Raw genomic sequence first — 23,134 nt, 5'->3', positions numbered from 1 at the left:
GATGCAGTGCAGAATGCCAGCAGGAAAACAAATCTCTTCTTCAATTGCCCTAATTAGGGCTGCGTATTTTTTAGACCAAGGGGTTAAACCAAATGGCTCTTATTTGCACATTACAAATGCAGAAAAAATCTAAAATTAATTGCAATTTAGCTTAGAGTAGGTACCTGCTTAAAGAGCCTACAGTGACGTGGTAATCCTATAGTGATATTTTCTGATTCAATGCTGATTCTGTTGTGTTGGGGGGAGAGGGGCAGAAAACTTTACCTTACTGGGCCCCATTATTTCGTGCCCCTTAGGGCATGACAGTATGTAGGGCTGCCACCTGTCCGATTTTGACCTGGACAGCCGGGTTTTCTGTAGGGTCAAAGCTGCCTGCCTGGTTTTCCCAATTTGGAAACTGGGCAGGATTCTTGAAGACTGATGTGGCAATTGGCCAATAGTCGCATCATAGCCCTGCTCCGTGACAATGCGGCCCACCCTGCCTCCCTACCCTGAGTTCCCAGGCAGGAGAGGGGGAAACCCTAACTGTATGTGAGGGATTTTTATTAAATAAGGGTCTCAATCTACTTTTTGGCTTGGCCCCTTACCTAGGGGCCCCAGTTGTCTGATAATATGGGAGCTGAATAAAAATCTATGGTCCCCATGCGCCCAACTTAATTATTAATCAGCTTTAATAAAAGGCCTTGGCCAAACAAAACTATGAAGCTGATACAGCCTTACCCTGCAATTTAATAATCTTAACTCTTGCTCTGCCTCCTACCCTGCCTCTCATTAAAGGGCAAATAAAACCTGGAATAATCATTAACTGCATGGACTCATATTGGGGCAAAGGCTGCTGCATTGCTTTAGGGTCCAACAGTCCTACCGTTTGAAGCTCCCACTTTAGCAGGACAAGACTTTGTATCACTGTGCTCTGCAGGGTACTAGGGCAAAATATATAAATTACAAAGCAAAGGGGTATCAGTAAATGTAGATTAAATTACGCACAGTTTCCTTTGGGCAAGGGCTCCTGGAGCTTTCCCTAAGGGCTGATGACAGGCTGGGTGCTTTGTAGTCCAAATGACTGCATGTAAAACACTTTACACCCGCATAATAGTATAAAACTGGCTTTCACAATTTAGTGCAACTACACAGTTCATAGGGATGGAAAGCAATTTTCAGGTTCTCTGTGGCCTGCAGGAGAGGCGATTTCCCATGGGTGCCAAAGTGCCCTGTGCACCATTAGCCTAATATTTATGAGCTGCTCTCATATAGGACAAAAGTGTTATAATGACACTTACATGTTTATGTATCAGTTCTTTACAGACCCAATGTGTACCATAGATAGTAACGTATATGGGTCTCGCTTAGTCCCAAAGGGTACTCATTGCAGTAATGTCCCAGATGGTCCCAAAATGTACTGAGGGTAGTGACATATTAATAATTCTGTACTTCCTAAGCCCAGTCTCACAATGTACTGACCCCAGTGACATGTTTATATAGGCACTATATTCCCTTTTTATGTGATTATTTAAACACTTCAAGGCTCGGACACTGACCAAAACTCCTTCCTTAATCAAGATCAGTAACACTGGGCCCAGACATGACTTATTCTCTGCTTTTATTTCTTCATTATTAGTGTCACTTTTCACCCATTTCTGCCACCCCTGCCTATTGATTCCGCCTTCTTTTTTCACTTACCCTTCTTCCCTTTAGTGGCGTAACTAGAGTTTGTGGGGCCCCCCTGCAGAGGAACTTTCAGGGGCCCCCCTATGAGGAACTTTCGATGCCCCTGTCATTTATATTAGCCAATGGCAATGACGATATTAAATATAGATTTTTTCTTTTTGAAGTAACTATAACATATATGGACTGGCTAAACTTCTCTTATAACAATGATCCTAACCATACAGTACCTCTGCCCCAAAATTGCCAGATAGTCAGGTTATTATGTAGTGCAGGACAGAGGACTGTCTCTAACTGCACCAGAACAATGGAGCATGAATCACTTTCTCCCCTAGACCCCTCCCTATTCGGACCCCCCTTCCCATCATCTCACTCTCTTCCAATCACCACCTCATTCTCTTCCATCCTTTCCCTTTCAATCCCCTTGGTGGGCTCGCTCCTTTCCAGTCCCTCCTCCCACTCATTTGCTCCCTCCCACCCAGTCCCGTCTGCTCATTTGCTCCCAGTCCCTCCTCCCGCTTGGTTGCTCCCTCCCTCCCAGTCCCACCTGCTCGCTCCCACCCTCCACCCCAGGCTCATTCCCTCCGCCCACACTAGTGACGAAATGCAACTCTTCCGCATGCGTCCCCAGGTGATTTTAGAGGTGACGGGCCCCTCAGATCCTGGTGGCAGTGGGGGCCCTTCAGGGCTCGGGGGCCTCCCATTGCGGAGTCTGCAGGAGCCTTATTTACACCACTGTTTCCCTTGCACTACAGGTGTGCGTTATCTCTAAAGCTCCCTGGCAATACTATGGGACCAAAAGAATACAGGAACACCAATAAAACACCAATAAACATTCATAAAATGTATTCAATATTTATTTATAAAAAAGATGTTATTTTGGTATATTTTGGATTCATGCATCTTAATTTAAGTTGGAAAAGACTCATGTAATTTAAGTTGGAAAGGCCTATTTACTAGTTGGTCCAGAAGAAGGCGAAAAACCCTCATCTGAAGCCGGAGCCAATTTGCCTCAGAGGGGGTAAAAATTCCTTCCTGACTCCCAAAAGGGCAATCGGACAAGTCCCTGGATCAACTTATACTAAGTGGAGAAGAGGAGGCACCTGTGGGGGCACTGTAGCAGTGTTGGGCAGTTGAAAAGATAATCATTTTAAGGGGCATCAATTTTGGTGGGTGCTGTAAGGTGGTTAAAATTTCAATGAGAAAGCTGTTTTGAAGAGAAGGAACTATTGGGGGAAAAGATATTACTTTTAAACTGTGTTGTCTGATATGCAGCTGTTGAAGGCAAGATACCACTGGTGGAGCTGCAATAATCTGAAAATTAGCAAATGACGATGATGGAGCTGCTGTTAGTAAAACAGACAATGATGGTGGATTTCTGAAATAAAACCCTGTTTGAGCTGAGGTAGGTGATATATGTAATGCTGATGGTGCTGTAAATACTAGGGGCGCATTAGCATGAGGTGCAGCAGAATGAGAAATAGAGGCTGGTGGTGGAGCCAAAGGTGAATAAAAAAAACTAGGTGCCACTGTTGGAGGTGTTAAAAGTAAGAATCCAACTTGTGGAGCTGCAAAACTCAAAAGTGGACACCACTGTTGGTAATTTGAAATATAGATGTTAAATTCAGAGACTGCTGGTGGAGTTGCAGTCATTTTTAAAAGGAGACACTACTGTTGGACCTGCGGTAGCTACATGTGAGGGAGCTGCAGATGTGCTGACCTGGCAAAAACATAGTGCTTACATTTACTCCTTGGATGTTAATCAGGAGACTCACCCTGGGCACTTGATGTTATTGGCCACAGGATGACACTCAGGCAAAACCCTCCAGGGCCATTTGCTGAGCCTCCTTCTGTTCTGCCGATGTTTCAGTTGCGCAGAAGTCACAGGCTCGCCGTAGATGTTCCATGGCCCAGCGAGGCCGTAGATGTTCCATGGCCCAGCGAGGCCGTAGATGTTCCATGGCCCCGCGTAAATATTTCCTGGCTTGCCCTAGATGTTCCATGGCCCAGTGAAGCCAGAGATGTTCCATGGTCCCACGTAGATGTTCCCTGGCCCCGTGTAGATGTTCCCTGGCCCGCTGGAGATGTTTCCTGGCCCAGCGAGCTACTCTCAATCCTGTATAGATAAATAAAATCACAGTAAAGAAAAACCCAAAACTGAACAGCTACAGACCCCAATTCTATACATATAACGGATTCCCTCACCTTGTTCGGCCGGCCGGTTCTGCACAGCCCGAAGGTGTTCCTCAATTTCAGCCCTGATGGTCTTCACAGGGGGCAGTTCAGCAATGAACGGGTGCTGCAGTAGTTCTTTCGCACTCCATCTCTGGGAAGGATCCTTCTCAAGGCACGACTTCAAAAAGGACACAAAATGTTGTGACCTGGAAAAACAGATGATATATAAGATTCCAAGGAGAGAGATAAGGGCTGAAGCATCTTCATTACTAAGTGGAATATCTTTGATATATTGTGTTTAGCTACATATACAGGGTATTGCTTTGTTTGATGAACCCTGTTTAATTCAGTTCAGCTATGAGCTGTGTTGCCAGTTGGTACCCAAGGTTTGGGGGGAATGGGGATTGCAGTAATAGAGGGGGGTCACTAGGGTTCTGGCCTTATGTACAATATTAATATACAATATTAGTGAAAATCTAATCATTGTCCCAAAGATTTGGGGGGATGATGAGTAAAGAAATACAGTGAACCCAATGGGGTTCCTGATGTGAAGTATATCATCTATCTATCTATCATCTATCTTTGTCTGTCTATGTATCTATCTATCTATCTATCTATCTGTCTATCTATCTAGTTCTGATCTATTTATGGAGAAGTGAGAGAGACACACAGAGTTGCAGTATCGGCATCGCACAGTGACATGAGCTGGGAAGGACTCACCAGGTTCTTGATTTGAGTCGTGGAGAGTCGTTGTTGATGATCAGGTCCGACACGAGTTCCTGATCGGCGTATGCTAAAAGTTAAAAACATATATATATATCAGTCCCTTCAAACATGAAGCTATATCCTTGGTTACAATGTACAGAGACCCACAATTGTTGTGATTCACTTACGTGTTTTTCCCTCGGCCATTTCGATGGCAGTGATTCCCAGGGACCAGATGTCACACTGGAAAAGAAGACACCAAAGAGCATTAGGATAGAATTGGGTTAGCGGGTGAGTCAGTTACGTATTACCGGGGGTTCTAACGTGCTTGCATACAATGAATAGAAAACACAGAACCAATTAGAACTCAGCCGCTTAGTACTGATAGAAGAAATGGCCCCATGTTTAACTGGCCTTTACTGAATAGAGCACCCATTTGTGCAGAGACATAAAAGCCATTGGGTCCTGCTACTGCTTCTACAACATACTTTGGTGTCGTATTCCGGTTTCCTGTCGTTCCTCCTAAAGGTCTCGGGTGCCATCCAGTGCGCAGTCCCATCACCCTCATTGCACTTCCCTGTCTGTGGGTCCAGGTCCCAGCAGTGTCCAAAATCGACTGAAATGACAGATAATACATATAAATGGAAAATTCACTTTCACCCAGTGTCATGATACCCTCTGTACTTTATATTTACAGCGTCCCCCCATCCATTCATCTTACAACTATAAATTTTACTCACTGAGTTTGATGTTACCCTTCTTGGTGAGCATCACGTTGGGGCTCTTGATGTCCCTGTGAACGGCCCGGTGGTGGTGAACGTGGTTGAGAGCCTGGGGAGATTGAGATGTAGGTTATAAGAATATAACAGACATTTAGCTAATTATTCCCAACAAAGACACATGGGGTTAATCCAAGTTTACCTTCAATACCTCCCTGCAGACAAAGCCAATCCAGGTCTCCTTCAGGGATTGGCCTTTGGTGCTGTTGATCAAGTCGTACAGGGAGCCGCCGCTGCAGTACTCAAGGACAAGCTGCAATAGGAAAGAATGATTTCAGGCCATGTATGTATTTTATTGCCTCCAATGGAGGTCTCTTTGGCACATAAGGGATGAATGTGATGCAACAAACAATTTCTTACTTCCAGATACTCCGATGACTCCTTGTTTGGAGCAGGGTGGTAATAAGCTCCATAGTAAGAGGCGATGTTCCTGTGCCTGCTGAACTTCAGGAGAAAGTTTACCTCTCGGCAGACTGACTCCTCATCCTGGAGAGGAATAATAGAAACCCTTTAGCTCACATAGGCAGCCACACAATAGGGATGATATGGAGAAAGGAACTATAAAGAAACCTTACCCAAGTGATGTTGGCCATCTTGACGGCTACCTTACCTCTGCGATGGTGATGGCCCTGTAACACACACAGAAAGGTTCAACTGACATTCAGTAATAGCTGGAAATATAAAGACTCATATTGGGAACAAACTGACAGAAATATTGAGTTATTAAGAAATGGAAAATGTGCATAGCAGGGATAGTGATAGCACTTTAAACTTGCTTTCAGCTCCCCCTGCTCTCTAGGAATTTGGTTGGTCCCTTACCATGAACACGGCTCCAGTGCCGCCCTCTCCGATTTGCATCTCCTTGGTCAGCCGACCATCAGGAGGCTGGGAAAATAGATAAATAGAATTAACAGGGGATTTTATAGATAACTAAATATGTATTACCTACAATGGGGGCAGACAGGAAGGGGAGGAACTTTTGGGAAGGAGGGGCATGAAAAAACATTTGAAAGACCGAAGCAATTGGAAGGTGGGGGGGGGCATCACCAAACCAACACCCAAATTCCATGCTCAAGTCTAGCAGCCCCTACAGAGGCTTTCTACTCACCTTATAAATTTCGGAGAGGCATCCGGATTCAGCCCTCCGCTGAGGGAAAATTAAAAGATTCTGTTAGTTTAAAGGGACATTATTCGGCCCAATACTTGCTGAGTAACAAAATGGTACTACCCCGTGTGGAACATGCCCTTCCCCCTTGCCTTACTCAGTAAGAGATAGGATACTCAGTAAGTAACAGATGGGTGGTGTAATTAGAAGTTACTGGGCCCCATAGCAAAGTCACTTTAGGGCCCTCTAAACCTTGGGAATGAGACTTCCCACCCCCTGTGCCCAATACACCCCCTGGGCCCCCAGCAGTCACAGGGTCTCACCCCTGGATAGGAAGGAACTGTCTGAATAAAGTGTCTGATTCTGGGATAAATTGGCCCCATATAGAAGTAGATATTTATTCAGGCTCATTAAAGAGCCCCATATGGGCAGAACCCTGCTCTGTGTGTCACTGAATGGGTTAACATTCTATACTTTACACCAAAACCCTTGAGTCAAATGAAATCCATAGCAGGAGCCTTACCTTCCTCCGGGGGGCGCAGAATGGCATTGCGCCCTAGTGGTTTTGCTCTTAAAAGAGCAGTTGGGTTAAGAAAAAAAGAAATATCAGCTGATGTCAATGGAAGATGGTTTTTCCAAAGAGAAGCTGAAAAAATTGAAAAGTCGTTGATTATCACAAGAAAATCGCCTTGAAGACGCTTGAAAATCGCTTTCTCGCACAGAATTTCACTTTATTTGGAAACAGAAATGAAGAAGAGATTGTAAGTTCCATGGTCCGGCCCTCTCTGCTATACAGATCAGGATACACTGCATTATTTTCAAAGTATTCCCCCCGACCAATCCACCCATTTTATAAAAAAAATCAAAAACCCAAAACTGATATTTATTCTCTGTGATATTTTCATTCAAATTTCTGAAATCTGATTTCTGTGTAATGTGACATTATCTCAGGTAATGAAAAATCATGCTGCGGCTTTTGCAGCAATAACGACATTAAAGGTGAAGTTCCCGTATAAATTAGGGTGAACAGGTTGCAGCATTTCCCCGTATTTGGCACCATCCTTCCTTCCTTCTATTAGAACATACTGCCCAGTCCCTGCTGAAAAATCTATGCCATGTTGTACCGACCCTCTGCTTGCGTTTCTCAGTTCAGAAGGCAGCTGCAAAGGCTATCAGGGCATGCTGGGAGCTGTAGTTCTGTGCCAAATAACTATGGACAAAGCTCCAGGCAGAGCAGAATTCCTAGGAAACTAATAGCTGTGCCTATAAACTGATGCTGGATAGAGAGGGGGCATGCTGATCTGTCCCATCTAAATCTAACAGTCTGTTATAGGGGTCAGATCATTCATCCATTTAAATCTCCTGGGCTTTACATTACTGTAGCTTTTGGAGTTTCCCATGAGAATGGACACAGTTGAAGCAGGGAAGGCATTTCTTATTAGCAACCCCCAGTATGCACCTTTGGGTACCAGCATATGCCAACAGTAATTGGTGGAGCTCCCCTGTGGGAGATCATGGCTGGCTACATAACATAAAGCTCTCAGATGTTACTAGACATCATCACCCCCATCACTTGCACCAGTCCAGGTGGTGATATCATTACTAGCATAGGATACTGACATTTTGACTGTTTAACAGGGTGTACCAATACATAAGCAGGGGGGTTATCAATCTGCACAGAAGGGAAATAGCAATAATGGCAGCTCTCAGAGCAGAGGGGATCCCATATAAAAGAAGGGAGAGGATTACAGGTACTTGTTTTGGATTTCATGAAAGAGAACAGTAGTTGGTTTGGGAATGATGGAGCACATTAATGTATCCCCTGTATGAGTGTCTGTATGCTCCACTCACCTCTATAGTAAAGATTAATATACCTGTATTGGTTTCAGCCAATCCCATATTGCAATGGCAAGATCATCCCACATAGAAATGCTGCTAAGATGAAAGGGACCCTAGCAACCAGAAAGCAAGGGCCAGGCTGCAGGTCTAAAAGGGATGATGGGACTTGTAGGTCAGTGATAGTTAGAGGACTACAGACTGAAGGTCTAATAGGGAATGCTGGGAGTTGGAACAAGCACCTGTCAACAGCCTCACGAAGCATCAGGGGGATCATTAGTGGCTGGAAAATGGCAGCTCTGCCACTTTTCCCTTAAAAACTTTTAAAGAAGGCAGTTTTATGTACAAAGTGAGATACAGAGAGAGAAATATGAATATTAAGAGCATTGGAGGCAAAACCTGAACACCAAGTGGCCAACTGTCATCCCAAACCCTGTCAGAGTGACTGTTACTGGATGGGAAACTATGAGATTTCATACTGTGACCATAATAATTTCCAAACTTGCACATTATTAAAAAAAATCACAAGCAAATACAGAACTATGTGAATATTAACATTAAAATAGGAATCTGAAATCCAAATGTTACTTTATAGTCTCCCTGCTCCCCTGCTCCTTCCCCAACTCTCCCAAAATCATGTTTTATATCTATGAAAATGATACAATATATGCAAACCCAAGGCTAATATCCCAGGCGCTACCTAGTGATGCAATTAAATAGCGATTTTCTGCATTTATGTAATTATTTTCCTAAAATGTCTCCCCCAGCGTGTGGCGCGCTCCACTTACCTCTGATCCCAGAAATGAAAGTGAGAAAAACCGTTAATTAACGGACACTCTAGCAACCAAATGACAGTTAAAAAGTTTAAACTTAAGGGCATAACAATGGTTCAGTCACACATCAGGCTTATGGCAGTGTCACAGTGACAGTTGGTGGCTGTAAAATAGCAGCTCTGAGACTTTTAGCTTAATATCCTTCAAACCAGACACTTTTAAATGCAGTGCGACTTACAGAGAGAAATGGGAATAACAATATCTAATGCCCTGGGTGCTACATGTGTAACACATAGTGATTTATGCCAATATTTTTCTCAATGCCCCCCCTTCCCCCATGTGTATATGCTGCACTCACCTTTGATTGTAGTAATGAAAATGTGAAATCTGGGCATGTGTCACAGTGGCTGTTGGGGGCATAATGGCAGCTAAGACTTAACCCTTAATAACTTCAAATTGAGCTTTTTTTCTATAAATAAGATTCAGAAAGAAAAGTGCATAACAATGGCAATAGATGAGGAATCTATGGTCTTGCTGCCAATATAAGACATTATGCCAGCCCTAATGTAATATCCCATAATCCCATACAAACATTACCTTTCCTGACACATTGGCACCAACTGCTGAGGAAGCGCCATATTTAGTGATTCCAGCTGCCTCCTTGAGTTCTCCATTGGCCGCAGGATTATCTCTAGGGCGCGCTTGCCAACGACGGGACCCACAGTAGGTACAATAAAACTCTGTAATGGATCTGCCTGTAGATAGAAGGTCTCCAGCGATGAGCTCTCCCACCTGGGCTGAACATTTCCATCTTTCTCCCTGAGCAGAAACATGAAAGTGTAGAGTATTAGAGTTACAGTAAAGAGAAATAAACCAATGTATATTTATATTTATGGTTGTGGTGATGATTTATTTTTCTATTAAACAGACTAACTACAGTAAGGTGCTGTCTAAAGATTAAAAGCACATATACATGTACAGTAGAAGCGCCACCATGTAGGTATTCTGCCTGCCTGGCTGCCAACAGTTACCCTCTATGTCACTGTCATTAATAGGGAGGAAAGATAACACAGACAGGAAGGCTTTGTTCCCCCACCAATTACAAAGAGATGCAAAATGGAGTAAATGCTGGGGTAACTCTGTAGCTGCAGGTTTATACATAGGCACATCCAAGCATTTATCCATGGAATAAATGCCAAAGGGCAGTGTTAATTAACATACTGCAACCTTAAAAATACCTTTTTTGGTGTAAATGAAACAGCTTGACTTTACAAATATGAGCCCAGACACCCACCCATCTCTGCCTCACACAGCTCAGCATGGTGGGATTTCTGCTGACTTTCTGTGGGAGAAATCATTCTGTAAATTTTAGCCAGTGGGGAAAGCATCCTGCAGCCAATGGGAGAGTCATCTAAGTTTAGCCAATGGGAGAGTCATCTAAGTTTAGCCAATGGGAGAGCTTCTCCAACCACCACTGGCAAAACTTCCTGTTCCTTTAGCTAATGGGAGAAAGCTGCACGCAGCCAATGGGAGAGCACTTCCTGCTCACACCAAGAGATGGCAGACAGAGCAGAGGGAGGCCTCTCTGGACAGAAGTTGCAATAGCGGTTCCATGCCCAAAAGCCAATGTTTCCTACTTCAGCTGTTGTGGAACAACATCACTCCGCACTCCATTGGGCTCTTTAGATGTTAAACAACTCCCTAAACCCCTGTGATTCACTTGCTGACAAAAACTCCTGCACAACTATGGTGCCCTCTAACCCCTGTAATCATCCAGCCATTGTGCATAATACAACTCCCAGCATCCCCTGCAGCCCTGCAGATGTTCTTGAAGTACTCATGTATATTGCAACAGTCACCTGGGCATATTTACTGAGTTGGACCTGGGGCCCTGCAGGTTTCCCAGACATTTAAGGTTTAATGGAGTCAATGCAACTGGTCGGGCTATATGCTAAATATAAGCCTTAAGGATTTCTAATCCCAGATTGCCCAATATAATGAATGGCCAAGGATATTGAGACCCTCAGACAGCTATGGCAATGATTACCTTCATTTTTGTGGGAAAATCCAGGAGTCTCAGCCACATGGAAATCATTGAGAACTAGAGAGAAAAACAACCACTTTTTTAAGCTTAAACACTTTTGTTTTTTCTGTTATAGATAATAAAGTTGATAAATTGCTCTGTCCCACTAAAAGGTTTGCTGCAGACACCCACAGCACCAATGGCACCCAAAGAGAGGTCCCGCTGACTGGGTGAGGAGTGGCACAACCCTCACAAGCAAAAAGCCATATGGCAGCTTCTGCGCTTCAGTAGGAGATGGTATGAAATGGAACTCTTTTAAGAGATCATTAAACATTGTAGCAAAGGGCTACCTGCTTTTTGTTGCACCCAGTGTAGAGAGTAGAGTGCAATGTCAGTGGGTGCAAGTCAGCCCTGCCCGAAATCCTTGCCCTAACCTCCTGCCATGCATTTACTGCTGTGCAAGTCTGGGGATGGATAAGGGGCATGAGGGCGCTCTGGGACTGGCACATACACACTATAGTAAAATGTTAGTAGTTACTATACACTGCCTGTCCTGGTCCTGGACTGCTGCAATGAATTACTGGGAAATACAGTAAAGGTGCTGGTGCTCCAATAGGAAGTACCTGAAACCTGTGTATCGTTTAGGGATAAGAGCACCAACTCAGGGTTCAAGGTTACCGATTATATTCACTAGGGGTGCCTAACAAACTGGCTCTCCCCTCTAGTAAACTGCACTTTAGTTAGAGTATACAAATGACTTACTAAGACACAGCTGACACTAGGGGCTTATTTATACACACTGGGCAAATTTGCCCCTGGGCAGTTACCCATGCAACCAATCAATATTTTTGCTTTCAATGACCTGCAGTTGATAAACCTGTATACTGAATGGCTTCCCAATTGTGTGAAAAAAAGTCACCTGTCTAGATTTACTTTAGAAAAAAACATGACCAAAAGTAACATATTTCAATAAATAACTCCAAAGTGCCCTCTTCTGCTTTAGACTTAGCGATGAGGTCTTATGAGGAAAAGAAGAAAAAAAAATAAAAAATATAGTGTAATACTGTTATTACTTCACAATGTGCACACTCATGTGCTTTTTAACACCAGTGATGACTTTTACTTATATCACCCTTTTGTGCCCAGTTGTGATATCCCTTTCCGATTGCCAATCTACTTACAGACCCCCTTGGGTTTATATGGCATCCAATTGGTTCGCTTGTAGCTCACGACTCTCTGCTTTCCCATCTCTTAATTTCAGGCAGTATTAGGAACCACTTCACATAGGTAAATTTCCAACTTTAGCAACTTTAGGTTAATTCCACGACCTTTCTGTTTCCCTTCGCCTTCTGTGCACTTACTGTGGGATAAATGCATACGCCATATGTGTAAAAACTTAAATACTTTAATATAAATAAAACTTCCCAATACACTCACAAACAGAGTATAGGATGCACTCCTGACATGCGCATCCTATACTCTGTTTGTGAGTGTATTGGGAAGTTTTATTTATATTAAAATATTTAATATATTTACACATATGGTGTAAGACCTCATAAGACCTCATCGCTAAGTCTAAAGCAGAAGAGGGCACTTTGGAGTTATTTATTGAATTTTATTTGACCTGGGACACGAGGTATCTGAAGTGAGGCGCATACACTGAGAATTGCACTTATTTATATTTGCAAAAGTAACATATACCAATGTACAATAGATCACTACGTGTTTTCCTAGGCCGGTGCTCCCTCAAAGCTCTGCCTTGTTCTCTACCCTCAGGCACACATTCACCCCCATAATATCCCCTGGCAGATTATTAGCACTGGTAATATTTCGGAACATACATGATAATAGCACATATCAGTGGCAAATTTTTGTTCAGTCCTCCATCTTCACAGTTGGCAACTGGTACCAATCAATCAGCACCTTCCAATATTCTGAATACAGAGAAGAAAAGCGCTGTTTGTGTTTTGGGTCCATCTGCAAAGGGGTCTCCTTTTAACTACGTGGTACCAGAAAATTAGCCGTAAGCTCCATTTACTGCCTTGAGAACACCTTTTTTGTTAGCATATGCTATTTAGGATTTGGATTTGGTTCGGTATTCAGTCACATCGCTTGGGATGGATTCAGGGGTTCGGCCGAACCCGAAAAACTAGGTTTGGAGCATCTCTAATTTTGTCACCCAGAAAGATACACAAAGACACAACAAGACTTAAACAACCAACAGAACTTGTTTATTTATTTTAATTAACATAAAACACAAACATCAGCAATTAGCAAGGGGGCTGATTGGTCAGACATTGTTCCAGATTGGGCCGTATATGGCTACCTAACTATATATATAATTAATAATAAAAATAAAAATGTGATCCCAGTTGAGCTCACATTCTAATGTCCCTATAACAGTCACACAATGCGCACACAACAGGGACTATTCCATCAGGGAAATACACAGAATGAAATATCTATGCCTTGGGATGGAAAAAGATGTGAATAACGTTCATAATCCTTCCGGCACTCTCTCGTTTCCCCCCACAGCTTGGAATGAAGAAGAAGAAATACATGCCGTATAATCACCAGCACAAGTACTTCTTCTTCAGTGAGTGAGCTCAACACCAAGTACTTCATGTCTCAGGTATAAAGCTATTGCTAGCAGATATTCATCCTCTGTTCTCTTTGCAGTTGGGCCTCCAGCACTGATTCCCGTCTATTCCCAATGGTATATTTTCTACTTTGCAATACGGCGCAAGAAGTGGGCGGTAAGCACGTTTAATTGTGTAGTAAATGGACTGACAGTAAAGTGAGGTTGCAATGGCTGACTCTGCCTCTTGTTCCTGCAGGACCTGGCCTGGATGATTTCTTTCAATGTGAGGTTTGGTCTGTGTTACATCCCGTTCCTGGGAGTGAGCGGCACCATCGCTCTGTTCATGGTGGTTAGGTGAGCACTGTTATAAACAGAAGGTACAAGGGAATGGAATAGCTGCAGGGAACAGGGGTACATACTACAGGCCATACCATGCCGTCAGATCTACAGCTAAGGAGTAAAACAAGAAGCTCCACAAAAACTATAGGTGCTTGTTTTGTTGCATTTGGTTGTACCCTATGGAATGTGTGTGTGTGGGGGGAACACAGTTTTGCAAATGAAAAGTAGTGGTTTTTATCGATGTGAGCATGGTGTGAGCAAGCTGTATCCAACTAATAACTTGTTTTAACATTAAACAACACGAGAGAGGGTCCCATGATATGCAGACGGCCAATTATTTATGAAGCAAAACTACTACATGGCGGTCCCTGAGAAGTAGGGCCAGTAACAGGGGTAGGCAGGAGAGGCAAGTGCCTAGGGTGCAACAGTGGGGGTTGCACAGCACATACATCTTTCTGCCTTCCCCTAGTCCAGTCAAGTCTGATCCATCAGCACCCGCTCCTCAAATCTGCCTCCCCCAGTGGTCAGCACCCTTCTGTGTGTGCGAGCGTGCACGCTCTCATAGAGGTGGGTGGGGTTTGGAATGAGGAGGGTGGCTGGGTTGCCTTGGGTACCCGGCTGGCTTGGGATGCCACTGGCAAGAAGTTTTGTTGCATTCAGTTGCATTGTGTCTGAACACATAAAGAACACCCAAATACACAAACTCATTTTCCTCTCTAGGATGGTTCCTAAATTTGTTTTTTTGCAGTTTTGTCCATGTGTGTCCAAATGCAACATAAATAGATGAGGCATCTGATACATACACCGCCATTGCCTGCAGGGACCTGATCCAAGCAACATATATTATCGCTTGGACAGATCTCCTCAAAACACACAAGAGCCAGATGCCCCATTTGTGTTTCTGTTTTTATATGATCATGTATGTCCCCTCCATTGATTCACCTTGGGCCCTGGATACAGGGAGGATCATATTATAGATGGTAGCACGGCGCTGGTAGCAGCACATTAGTCTCTGATCAATGTCTTTGTCTTGTGTTTCAGATTTATTGAGAGCAACTGGTTTGTGTGGGTCACTCAGATGAACCACATTCCAATGAACATTGACTATGATCCACATCCCATAATTCTCCCCTTTACCTTTTTGCCTTTCTATTTAGCCTCCTTTCAGTGGCGTAAGTAGATATTACTGGGCCCAGGCCTGGCTATTTGAGGATTCCCAGAGGGGCTGCTGTAAGATGCCATAGACATTTATTGACCCCAGCAGCTAACAAATATTACTCTGTGAGACTAGTGTTTTGTTATTTTTCATCTTCCGGTCTCTCATTCAGTTCAAACCTCTGTCTGGTTGCTAGGGTAACGGGAACGCTATGACGGGAGTGACTATAGGGAGCAGGGTGGGGGACAGGAGAGACTATAGGGAGCAGGGTGGGGGACAGGAGAGACTATAGGGAGCAGGGTGGGGGACAGGAGAGACTATAGGGAGCAGGGTGGGGGACAGGAGAGACTATAGGGAGCAGGGTGGGGGACAGGAGTGACTATAGGGAGCAGGGTGGGGGACAGGAGAGACTATAGGGAGCAGGGTGGGGGACAGGAGAGACTATAAGGAGCAGGGTGGGGGACAGGAGAGACTATAGGGAGCAGGGTGGGGGACAGGAGAGACTATAGGGAGCAGGGTGGGGGACAGGAGAGACTATAAGGAGCAGGGTGGGGGACACGAGAGATGATAGGGAGCAGGGTGGGGGACAGGAGAGACTATAGGGAGCAGGGTGGGGGGGCCCAGCCAGCACTAGCAGATGGGTGCACAGGGGATTGAGGGTGGTGAAAGGACTCGCAGTTACACTTTTAGCAAAGGCTTAGCCTCATGAAAAGGGACATAGACATAACACAAACATAATTTTCCCTTTCTATGGAAAAGCTGTTGCAGGGCAACTCTAATCTTCTGGAAAGGTGTTTCTTATTGAGACAAGTAGCTACTCATTATTACTGTGTTCCTAAGCCCCTCATACAGTGACGTTACTAGAGGCCAGTAGCCTATTGGGCAAACTTGGCTCCAGGACCCCCTGTACCGATATCAACCTCTCGCAATAAAACAGCAAGTAAGGGAGTCCGGCCGAAGCAACACTCACTGTGGGTAGGCCTATTGTTGTGAGTGCAGTTTAAGCCTCTCAAACCCAGTCAGCGGCTGGGCCGGTAAATGGCAGAAGTTGGTGCCGCTCAATATTAGGAGCCTGTGGCTCTGTGTGAGGTGTCACTGGGCCAGGCCACGCCCCCAAGGCTGCTCCGAGGCGCAACGTGTGAGGATCCAGACTGTGGCGCTCCGGCCGCTCTCAGCTCGTACCCCGCTCCTCCTTCTGTACTGAGGCCGGAGGGACCCGCACAGGGCAGCAAAGACACAGGTAAGGTCCTTATTCCTCACTCAATACTTGGCCAGAGTGCGCCCAAAGTTGGCTAAGTGACTAATGGCACAGGGTGCCCAGCCAGGGATAGTGGCACTGCCAGCTTTCATCTAGTGCTTATTGTAATGTTTATCCAGGGCTGCCCCTCTATGCGCGTCCCTCCTGCCATAGCCACTTCTACTCGTCCGAGGTGCCCATTCACATTGTTCCCCTTGGGTTCCACTTGTACAGACACAGCAGCTCTGGGAGGGCTCAGGGGAATATGGGCGCTGTATTATATCCACTATATATAACTTGGCACAATGCCATTCTATAGGTGCCAGGTAGATATATAACTTGGCACAATGTCATTCTATAGGTGCCAGGCAGAGATATAATTACACAATGCCACTCTATAGGTACCAGGCAGATATATAACTTGGCACAATGCCATTCTATAGGTGCCAGGAAGAGATATAATTACACAATGCCATTCTATAGGTACCAGACAGAAATATAACTTGGCACAATGCTATTCTATAGGTGCCAGGCAGATATATAACTTGGCATAATGCCATTCTATAGGTGCCAGACAGATATATAACTTGGCACAATGCCATTCTATGGGTGCCAGACAGATATAGAACTTGGCACAATGTCATTCTATAGGTGCCAGGCAGATATATAATTTAGCACAATGTCATTCTATAGATGCCAGACAGATATATAACTTGGCACAATGCCATTCTATAGATGCCAGACAGATATATAACTTGGCACAATGCCATTCTATAGATGCCAGACAGATATATAACTTGGCACAATGCCATTCTATAGATGCCAGACAGATATATAACTTGGCACAATGCCATTCTATAGATGCCAGACAGATATATAACTTGGCACAATGCCATTCTATAGATGCCAGACAGTTATATAACTTGGCACAATGCCATTCTATAGATGCCAGACAGATATATAAGTTGGCACAATGCCATTCTATAGATGCCAGACAGATATATAAGTTGGCACAATGTCATTCTATAGGTGCCAGACAGACACAGATCCATTATTTTAAAATAATCTTCTTTCTTATCTGTTCTATCCATTTTAGCGATATTTTATTTTATAGGAATAAAAGTTATATTTTATTATAGAAATAGGTGTGCCAGTTTGCCCCTTTTTTGTGTCTCTAACACAACATACTTTACTAGATATATATAACTTGGCACAATGCCATTCTATAGGTGCCAGACAGATATATAACTTGGCACAATGCCATTCTATAGGTGCCAAACAGATATATAACTTGGCACAATGTTATTCTATAGGTGCCAAACAGATATATAACTTGGCACAATGCCATTCTATAGGTGCCAAACACATCCTCTGCCCCAGGCTGTGCTGTTCGTGGGGGTGGGTTTCCCTGTTTTTGTTGGTGCTTGGGGGCCCAGTGGGTACTGTTGTTTATGCCACAAACCCTGTAACCAGATATGAGATCAAAGTTATATTCCATGTCTATTCCATTTCTGCCCTTACTAAGGGTATTCCCCTGTGGGTAATCATTATATCAAATGAGCTGTTTAGAGGGGGTGCAATGAACTTTCTAATCTTTGCTGGGGCCCCAAAGAACAGAAGGACACTCAGTTCCACCAAGTTTTTGAACAGGCATGGCAGCTGTGGAATAATATGGCTGAAACTTTTTCTAACCTGCACCCTCAAGCTGTTGTTAAACTACAACTCTCAGAATCCCCTGTCACTGTAGAACTACAGGGTTGATTATAAACAATGGGGGTGTTTTCAGGGTATTTACGAGGGGGACATCAAGGGATGCTGGCAGTTACAGTGGAACAATATCTAGAGATGGGCAGGATGTATTCTACATAAAGGTGTGCCATGCTTGGGATTTTTCCCAGGCTCTAAGGAGAGTCATGCCACAAGGTTATATATATATATACAGGGTCGGACTGGGCCGCCGGGACACCGGGAAAAAGCCTGTAGGAGCATCCGAAACGTCAGTTCTTGTTACACATACAATAAACTACAATGTTTTTTCACAAGTCCGGTGTGAAGCGGCCCCTTTATGTTCAAATGTCTAAGAAGTTCTGAGAGGACTGCACCCAGGCATTTAAAGACAGTTTATTGTGAGTGCCGATCTATCTGATCTTATATATATTATATATAGTACCTGTGTATAATACCTGGGTATAGTACTTGTGTATAGTACCTTGGTATAGTACCTGTGTATAGTACTACCTATGTATAGTACCTGGGTATAGTGTCTGTGTATAGTGCCTGTGTATAGTACCTGTGTATAATACCTGTGTATAGTGCCTGTGTATAGTACCTGAGTATAGTGCCTGCGTATAATACCTGCATATAATGCCTGCGTATAGTGCCTGCGTATGATGCCTGCGTATAATACCTGCGTATAATGCCTGCGTATAATGCCTGCGTATAGTACCTGCATATAGTGCCTGCGTATGATGCCTGCGTATAATACCTGCGTATAATACCTGCGTATAGTACCTGCGTATAGTACCTGCGAATAGTACGTGTGTATAGTACCTGTGTATAATACCTGTCTATAGTGCCTGCGTATAGTACCTGCGTATAATGCCTGCGTATAATACCTGCGTATAATGCCTGCGTATAGTGCCTGCGTATAGTACCTGCATATAGTGCCTGCGTATGATGCCTGCGTATGATGCCTGCGTATAATACCTGCGTATAGTACCTGCGTATAGTACCTGTGAATAGTACGTGTGTATAGTACCTGTGTATAATACCTGTCTATAGTGCCTGCGTATAGTACCTGCGTATAATGCCTGCGTATAATACCTGCGTATAATGCCTGCGTATAATGCCTGCGTATAGTGCCTGCGTATAGTGCCTGCGTATGATGTCTGCGTATAATACCTGCGTATAATACCTGCGTATAGTACCTGCGTATAGTACCTGCGTATAGTACGTGTGTATAGTACCTGTGTATAATACCTGTGTATAGTACCTTTGTATAGCACCTGCGTATAGTACCTGCGTATAGTACCTGTGTATAGTACCTGTGTATATAGTACCTGTATATAGTACCTGGGTATAGTACCTGTGTATAATACCTGTGTATAGTACCTGTGTATATAGTACCTGCGTATAGTACCTGGGTATAGCACCTGTGTATATAGTACCTGTATATAGTACCTGGGTATAGTACCTGTGTATAATACCTGTGTATAGTACCTGTGTATATAGTACCTGTGTATATAGTACCTGTGTATAGTACCTGTGTATAGTACTTGTGTATATAGTACCTGTATATAGTACCTGGGTATAGTACCTGGGTATAGTACCTGTGTATAATACCTGTGTATAGTACCTGTGTATATAGTACCTGTGTATATAGTACCTGTATATAGTACCTGGGTATAGTACCTGTGTATATAGTACTTGTATATAGTACCTGTGTATAATACCTGTGTATAGTACCTGTGTATATAGTACCTGTGTATATAGTACCTGTATATAGTACCTGGGTATAGTACCTGTGTATAATACCTGTGTATAGTACCTGTGTATATAGTACCTGTGTATATAGTACCTGTATATAGTACCTGGGTATAGTACCTGGGTATAGTACCTGTGTATATAGTACTTGTATATAGTACCTGTGTATATAGTACCTGCGTATAATACCTGTGTATAGTACCTGTGTATATAGTACCTGTATATAGTACCTGGGTATAGTACCTGTGTATAGTACCTGCGTATAATACCTGTGTATAGTACCTGTGTATAGTACCTGTATATAGTACCTGGGTATAGTACCTGTGTATAGTACCTGCGTATAATACCTGTGTATAGTACCTGCGTATATAGTACCTGGGTATAGTACCTGGGTATAGTACCTGTTGGAGTGGGATGAAATCTGCAGCAAAAGTTGAGAGTTGCTTCTCAGGTAAAGATTCTTCTTTTCAGTCTTCATTTCCGCACTGCCTTCAGTTTGCAATATCTCCCAGCCCTGTCTACATCTGTGCCTTGATTGGTCAATTTTACTGTCTGTCAAGAAAGCTGTGCTCTGATTGGAGAATCCACAATAAGAACGATCCAATTAGAGCACAGCAGAACCGACTTGCAGGAACAGGAGAAGATTTCCAGCACAGTGCAGAAACTGAGTGAGGTTTTTATAAAGTACCAAGCAGGTTTGGGGAGGCTTAGCCCCTCTAGCCTTATTGAAAATCCGCCTATGAATATATGTAGCTAGCCATGGGCATCCACAGGTATGAAAGTAGGCTCTACAGTCCTGTACCTAAAGTGTACCTGTCGGCCACACATAAAAAGCTGTAGAATAAAAGTTCTTTGCAAATTAAACATCCAAAAATATAATCAATGTATTTTAAAATCTGATGTGTCAATCATATATTGCTTGCCCCGCCTCATAGAGGTATAGCAGGCAATTTATCATTAAGAGATTAGATTTTTATATACAATTACTTTAGCTTTACATTTAGATCTTCCTAGATGGCGCATACACAACATTTTGGGGTTATGCAAAACTTTCCTCAGTAATAGTGTTGACAAAATGGCACCTGGCTGCTTGCTGTGATTTTAAATTCCAAGACTGAATGAAACAAAATGTAAATAATGCGTATAGTGTCAGTAATGTTTATTTTGCTTAACTAACATCATAGATGAGGATTTGGAATTAGGTGTGTTACATCAGCATCAATGCATTGTAGATGGTGCTCACAATGACATCTAAAATGCCAGGCAGCATAAACTTGTCACATATTCTACTGTAGTGCCTGAGCTACTTCCCAAGCCCTTATACTCAATGCAAGCACTCACAGCTATTCAGAGGAGTCTACACTCTTATAGTGAACTTCACATAACATTTTACATCAATGACTTAAAAGACATTCTGGCAACAGACCCCAGGTGGTTCTCCAAACGGATGCATAGCAGTAACTTAATTCATGCAATTATTCTCATCGAACAGTAGAGGGCACTTATTACTTGTATTTTACTGAAGCAGTTCTCAGTCATATCCTATACGGTTCCCCCTCCCTGCTTTCAGCATACTGCTCCAGCCACCCTAGGACACATGTAATGGGATGACAGGTAATCACTACCAAATAGGATTCCTACCTGCTTAACACTCCTCTCAGGAGCTTAGGCTGATCTTCCCGTACTTATTCTACCCCTAAATAGTTAGTTAACCTTTCAAACATACGTTTACAGTTGAATTGTCTAGGATTAATCTAAAAGATTTCAATTGAAAATGTCATTATTGCCTGTAAGTTTTAGGAAGGTGAACTTTGACTCACTGAGTACCCTGACACTGACTAACCCCCCCTCACTAGAATATTTTTGGCTAAATTCTTGGCTTTATACATCACTCTCTTCATGACAAATTATAAAGCAGTTAAAGATACCAACTTATATATATATATATATATATATACATACAGCGCTGCGGAATATGTTGGCGCTTTATAAATAAATGTTAATGTAATGTAATATACATCGTTTTTCCTATCTATGTGGGATCCATTAGGAATAATGATACTACAATACTACAAAGACACCACTGGTAGTTGAAAGGGATAATGTAAATTATGAACAGAGGAGGGTATTTATTCACTATGAAATGACAAAGCTAGCCTGCTTTAAGCTATTTGATAAAAAATGTAGTATGATTTAAGTAGAAGAGATCTGCCAAACATGAATGAGGCTCTGGTTCCGGTGCATGGAATATATTTTAATGTGGAAATGTGTAAAGCATCCTTACCCAAATGCAGTAAGGTACAGCCAGCGTTATGCCAAAGTGTACAAGGTGAACATAACCCATTTAGTGGTCAAGACTATTGGGCACAAATAGTATTAACCACAGCTGACCTGATGCTCTCATTAATGCCAAAAGAAAAGGCACTAAAAGATGTGTGAATTGTTGCTGCACAATGCAGGCAAATGAGGCCCAGTGGAGAAGGTAAAAGTGCAGCTTTACAGACCTACAGTATGCTTCGAACAATCCTGAAAAACACAAGAATCTGATATTTTGAACAAAGCAAATTATTGCTGGGCCCATAAACCATGGAAGTAGGTGTTTGCTTGTTGTATTGATATAATCCTAAAATCCATATTCACTATGTGGTTGCTCTCTGCAAATTGAGGTAAGACTCAGACAGTCTGTCTGGTTTATGCTCTGTTTGATGCCACTAAAACACTTTCCACCCTGTATGTTTACATAATACATTGTAGCCATTTTATGGTCTACTCCTCATCTGTTTTTCCTGAATGTCAGTCTCTTAAATGTTTTCTAGCTCTGTGGTATATATCATGTTGGAAATGTATTCTGAAGTCCTGTAGTTTTGTCCAGATTAACCTGGAACAAAGTGGACATTGTTGGTCTGTTAGATAGAGGAGTATAAATATAGTAAAGGAGGGGCATTCAGCTGCAAAATCCCATCTGCTTCAATTAAGGCTTAAATGAACAGTTCAGTGTAAAAATGAAACTGAGTAAAATAAACTGCACAAAAAAAATATTTGTAATATAGTTAGTTAGGCAAAAATGTAATCTATAAAGGCTGGAGTGAACGGATGTCTAACATAATAGCCACACGGGACATAACTGTTCAATTAGTTTGTGAGCACACAGGTCAGTTCAAAAACAAACTAACTGAATAGTTATGTCCCATATGGCCCCCTCTCAAGTCATTGATTGGCTACTGACTGCTAACAGCTTAGAGAGCTGTAAAGAGGAAGTAGAGTTCTGGCCATTATG

At 43.0% G+C, this 23,134-nt stretch overlaps 1 protein-coding gene across 3 annotated transcripts; it reads left to right on the top strand.

Moving 5' to 3' along the window:
- The first annotated feature begins 8,012 nt into the window (after positions 1-8,012).
- Positions 8,013-15,385, top strand: LOC101732576 (acyl-CoA (8-3)-desaturase-like). 3 transcript variants are annotated; one of them, XM_031904658.1, is made up of 5 exons: positions 8,013-8,180; positions 13,597-13,657; positions 13,741-13,817; positions 13,899-13,996; positions 15,023-15,385. In XM_031904658.1, the coding sequence occupies exons 2-5, from the start codon at positions 13,603-13,605 to the stop codon at positions 15,159-15,161; spliced, it is 369 nt and encodes a 122-aa protein (XP_031760518.1). In that variant the 5' UTR covers positions 8,013-8,180; positions 13,597-13,602; the 3' UTR covers positions 15,162-15,385. The 3 variants fall into 3 exon arrangements, with proteins under 3 accessions (XP_031760518.1, XP_031760517.1, XP_004915338.2); XM_031904657.1 differs by lacking the exon at positions 8,013-8,180 and adding an exon at positions 11,215-11,358; XM_004915281.4 differs by lacking the exon at positions 8,013-8,180 and adding an exon at positions 13,173-13,214.
- Positions 15,386-23,134: the final 7,749 nt, after the last annotated feature.

Source organism: Xenopus tropicalis, chromosome 6 (assembly GCF_000004195.4).
Source record: "Xenopus tropicalis strain Nigerian chromosome 6, UCB_Xtro_10.0, whole genome shotgun sequence".
Lineage (NCBI taxonomy): Eukaryota > Metazoa > Chordata > Amphibia > Anura > Pipidae > Xenopus > Xenopus tropicalis.
Note: the sequence above shows the minus strand (reverse complement) of the source record. Positions and strands in the feature narration are given on the sequence as shown.